The sequence below is a fragment of the Grammomys surdaster genome, unplaced genomic scaffold (genome assembly GCF_004785775.1).
Source record: "Grammomys surdaster isolate TR1022 unplaced genomic scaffold, NIH_TR_1.0 125934, whole genome shotgun sequence".
NCBI classification, from domain to species: Eukaryota; Metazoa; Chordata; class Mammalia; order Rodentia; family Muridae; genus Grammomys; species Grammomys surdaster.
In genome coordinates this window covers 614,942-620,319 of record NW_021620757.1, presented here as the reverse complement: position 1 = coordinate 620,319, position 5,378 = coordinate 614,942, and the positions used below count along the sequence as shown (strand labels likewise).

At 44.4% G+C, this 5,378-nt stretch overlaps 1 protein-coding gene across 1 annotated transcript in view; it reads left to right on the top strand.

Moving 5' to 3' along the window:
- The window catches only part of Tnfsf11 (TNF superfamily member 11), a 30,115-nt gene that overhangs the window by 23,163 nt on the left and 1,574 nt on the right, over positions 1–5,378 (top strand). Inside the window, exons 3-4 of the mRNA XM_028752723.1 lie at positions 342–387; positions 467–565. Coding sequence (XP_028608556.1) covers positions 342–387; positions 467–565 — 145 coding nt within the window. The remainder of the gene's footprint in view (positions 1–341; positions 388–466; positions 566–5,378) is intronic.

Below are 5,378 nucleotides of genomic sequence, written 5' to 3'. Positions count from 1 at the left end.
TGTGTGTGTCTGTGTGTGTGTCTGTGTGTGTGTGTCTGTGTGTGTGTCTCTGTGTGTGTGTCTGTGTGTGTGTCTGTGTGTGTGTGTCTGTGTGTGTCTGTGTGTGTGTGTCTGTGTGTGTATGTTGGATTTTTAAGCATTTTGGGAGCTCAAATGCTAGGAATGTGAGATCCAGGAACTTTGCTGCCTCTGAGCTTCTGGCTTCATTTTAAAGCATCCTAACTGATTTTGCATCTGGTAGTCCTACTTATTTATTTGTTTATTTATTTATTTATTTATTTATTTATTTTACTGCTTTACAGAAAGAATGAGTTTATGAATAAAACTCTCCTCTATTTCAGGAATTACAGCATATTGTGGGGCCACAGCGTTTCTCGGGAGTTCCAGGTAATTATGAGTTTGAACAAGTGTTTGAAGTCCTGTATGGGAAGTAGTCTTTAAGCTCACCTGGTTCTGTCATCCCCAGCTATGATGGAAGGCTCATGGTTGGATGTGGCCCAGCGGGGCAAGCCTGAGTCTCAGCCGTTTGCACACCTCACCATCAATGCCGCCAACATCCCATCGGGTAAGTTCTGTTTACACCAGCCTGAAAGCATTTTTCAAGTTTTCATTCATCAGCCCATGGACCTACTCAAACCTTCTAAACCAAGGCAAACCCTTCAGTTGAGTCCTACCTTGCCAATCATGTCATATCATGTCTGTATTCATTCTCAGGGACGGAAGTGGGTGTTTGAGCACCTTCCGGTTGAGAACATGAATAATTGCTCGCAGTGCCCATCTGTTTTCACTCTGAAATAGACTAGTTTGATATCAAACGGATCCCCACTGCCTACTTCCTTGGTGGATGACTGCATTCAGGAAGTCAGAGATTTTTCCCATCTAGTAAGGCTGTGTGGGGGCTAGCAGGTGACAGCACTCCTCCAGAAGCTGAGACATTCTATCTCCTTTTCCTATGTTTATCTTCCCACTCTCTGGTAAATATTTACTTTATTAGACCAGAGACTTCGATACTTTTGAAGATGAGGACCCAGAGCTGTGTGCCCGTAGTTACCTCATTGCGCTGGGTAGTCATCACAAAGTCACACTGGCTACTCGCCACGAGCTAGGTAAAGCTGACAAGGATTACAGGGGGCATCATGGGAGTGTGATAACTGAGCATCGTGTCAGCAATGCTGTGTCCTGCAGGCCGCACACCTCCAGTGGCTGAGGTATTTCTCTGTGTGTTCACTACCTCTCACCCTCACTGCAAGGTAGCAGTTATTGTTCAGATTGTTCAGACAGTACCACAGTGCTTCATACAGCTTACCGTTTGCTTGAGGTCTCCGTGGTAGCAGAAGTAGAAGCTGACATCCCTTTCTATTTAATTCCCAGATCAGTGCTGTGTGTTATCCTAGCAGCAGGCTGCAGGGTACTTGTGCTAGGTTGGCTTTGTCATAAGGGAGTACTCCAAGGGTCACATTATTTTTGCATGGAGTAGATTAGTTTGGAATCCAGTGACAGGGCTCTAATGTCTGCTTGTGTGACCTTGTATGAAGCCTCAGCTATGACAACCATGAAAGTGCTGTCCACCTTGTAGGGCGGCTAAACATACTATATTTTCAGCTGGGAAGGGGGCATAGTACATCCAGTAGATGTGATTTAGAATTATTATTTGAACTTAATTACATCATTATATGAATTCCACTTTGTTTTACAAATGGCTTAAGGCAGGATTTTATTCTTTTTTTGAGCCTAATCTTTTTGAGTCTTTTAAATAGCAAAAATCTATCTTTTAATAGATAGTTTTGAGCCACTGTTGTAGCATAGGCCACAGAGAGATTTTTTTTTTCTGATTGAAGATACAAAAGGAACGAAATCAACTCTTGAGCTGCCAGGAGATACTCTCAGCTGCCTGCTCTGATCCTATACATAGTCACTTCCATAAACAGGTTTTCTGTCTGGGTGTTCCTGGTCACCGGGCTTCACTAATTTTCTCTGAGTGGGAAAGCTAGTTTGCATGTTCACAAAGGCAATCCAATTAATACCAGTGTGCGGGCTGCGTGTGCTGTGGCTGTACCCTGCATTTATCTTTTCAGTTCACTTTAAATGGCATAGGATAAATATTGCCTGAGAGTGTGTGCCAAAGTCAGCTTGGCAACAGCAAGCATGTTTTAGTTATAAGGCTCCCTCTGCAGGCACCTAGAATCCAATCGGTGCCAAAATCCAGGCAAAACTCCTGGTTCTCTTCCGACAGCTATTTGGTTCAGGATTCAGGGAAACGAGCCACCCTATGCTTCTGTTTTAAGAAAATAGAGTTAGTTGTTCTGATTGGGCCAACAGCCCCTCTCACCCCTTGTTCTCTCATTGCTGGCCAGTACTGAATGATTCAGAGGAAGCTGGCTTTGACTAGCTATTTTTATTTTGGAGCACTGTTATACATTTTTGCACACATGAGGAGACAGAACCGGTCGTAGGTGGGTTGTTACCTTACGCAGTTTCAGAATGTTTGGAGTAAAACGCACTAGGAAGTACTTGGAGGTAGGGTCAGAATATGCAGTTTTTCTTTGGGAGCTGTTGCAGGCTAAATGTTTGCTGAAGTCCCTTTCCAACATGTAGCAGCTGGGAGCCCAGCAGAGAGCTGGGGAGGTCAGCCAGGCCGGGCTAAGAGGCCCTCAGCATGTCTCATTAGCAGTAGCAATCCTGGCAGCCAGGGCGGCCCTCCGCCCTTGCGTGTCCTCATTTTTCCGCCGACTGTTATCTTTGGTGAGTCCTTTTATTCACTGTCTAACTTTCCAGCCTTTCTCCTGTGGGCTTCGTGAACGCCCCACTGCTCCGATAGTGTTTCTCTCACCGACGACATGCTCCCCCTCTTCAACCCATTTTGGACCCAAAGCTTCCCAGTTCTCTAACTCTTCTGCCTTCTCACCAAGCTCAGCTCTGCTGAGCCTCGGAGTCTCTTTGGCTTTTGTTTGGCAGCTCCTTGTCACTAATGCTGACCCTGTCCTTGACAGCACCTGACAGTAGCCATGGACAGGCCGTGTTTTATATGCTCACTTTCCTTACTGTCAGTGGTAAGCATCCTGAGGGCCCACTACTTAGGAAAAGTCTTCATTATGGTCGGATTGAGTTCTTCTGCATTATGAGGAGAGTGGGTGTCTCCCGTCAGAACTCCAGGATGAATAAGGGTTCAGAACAGGTATGGAGGAAAGCGGAGAGACATAGTATAGCATAGCAGCTTCCACTGGACTCACTGACCTTCGGGAGTAGCACTAGATCAGGGTTCCTGCCTTCCTACCCACGATTGTGTATTACTTTTTTTGCCTTCCTTGGCTATCTCACTCCAACATGAGTTAGCCAATCCCATAGAAAGAAGGGACTTCACATTAGTGATTTAATTTGTCTCTATTAAGAGATAGGTAAATAGCAATTGAATGGAACACATTACAGAAAAAAGCTGGGCAAAATGGGATAACTTGAGATGGGAATATCTTGAATTTCGTGAAGTTTGCCCATGGGTTCCTTAGGTGGCTATCTACCAGGTTGGAGGAGCGACACTGTCAGTACTTATGATGATGTAGTAAGCAAGCTTTTATAGTCTCATGTTGATTCACTTAGGACCCTAGGGTGATGTTTGTATTCAGAACATTTGACTCCAGGGAGAGCTGGGATAAGATCTACAATAGAAAAGAAGGACAATTGCTGTCCAGTGCCTGGAGGCTGGTGACTGTAGCAGCTCTGCTGCAAAGTCTGAGAACACACCTGTCCTCTTTGGGAACCGGAACTATTGTTTTCTTCGTCATTTAAAGATGGGTTGTCCCACTGTAGATTGACTACTACCTCATCTCCCCACTCCCACTTTTTCTGTTACCTGTCCAGTTTCTGCTGTAGCTTGATTTGGAAGTCCTCAGATCACCAGATCCAAGAGACCATAGACCATTCTCTGGTTCATCATCTGACTCTCTAAGAAGGATACAGATGTTCAAGTCTTCCTAGGACCAGGCCATGGTGGGAAGGTAGTATTCCTTCCCATAAACCATAGTGTAGGTGGTATTATTATTGCTGTTGCTGTTGCTGTTGCTGCTGCTGCTGTTATTAATACAAGGATCTCCTTGGGTCCACCAAACCAGAGAGTTGTCAACTTTTGTGACTTGGAATCTAGTTCATGAGGTGGTAGCTTCAGTGTCAGTCTCTGGGCTTATTTTTGTTTTCTTATAAAATTATTTATGTATATTGCTGTCTAAAGCAATAGGTTTCATAATGGCATGTTTGTTCAGGTGTATCATGTCTTTTGATCTTATTTACTTTCCATCACACTCAATCCCAAATACTGCCCCCTCTTCTGGAATGGTTGGGGTGTGTGTGAGTGTCTCCCAGTTTCCATACATGAGCAAGAACTTGTAATCCTTGTCTTCTCTTGGTCTCCCTGACTTCTCCCATTTACTATCTCAAGACTAACAAGTTGAAGACAACATGGCACCCAACATTTTTTTATGCTGCTGAAACAAGTTATCCCCTGCTCCCATGGTCTGAGACCTGGCTGTGTTTTGTCTTGCTGACACCAGAGAGAAGGCAATGTTAGTTTGATATAACTCTTCATAAAATCCCTGGAGGAATGATGTGGTTTTGGACTTTTCCATAATTCTGTAAACTTGCACCCTGTCAGTTATCACTTTTGCCAGTAGAATAATAAGCGTCTGTATTAGTATACATATGGAATAGTTTGATTTATTATAGAGGTATCACCAATATTTTAAAGACACAGTAATACACATCAAGGACCTGGGCTGTGAAAACCATTGGGTACACAGCTGACTTAGAATGTTCTGTAGAACTTGGACTTCTCCAAAAGCTGTAGCACGGCAGTCCCTGGTCCTTTCATTTCATGGACCAGAAAGGGTTGTAGGAGAACTTGGGACTTGGGAGTGACTTTACAATGTGTGAATGCAATTGCATGACGTTGAGGAGCTGGGGTAAGCTGAGGAGCTCAGGGGGCTTCTCTGGGGATAGCCTGAAGCTTCTATGGGGATAGCCACTGAGTTGTGTGACTCAGGCTAAGGTGGACATACTAGATAGTGATGCAGGTGGAAGTTGACCTCCACAGAGCTTCTGTGACCCAGATTCTCATATTCCTTTACACACCTCTCTCTACAAACTAAATAAAGGTTGACTATATGAAGAATGGAAATTCTCTTCCTACACAAGTTGGTTTCTTTCCTAGCTGAACTGATTCTGGCTAATTTCCCCTTTTCAACTTGGAATGAACTGCTCTTGTCCATGGGGCTTGATCTTCTCATGCTTATGCTTGGCAGCACCTCCATGGAGTGAGTTTTGATCCTTTCCTGTGGGAATAATTCTCTCTCTCTCTCTCTCTCTCTCTCTCTCTCTCTCTCTCTCTCTCT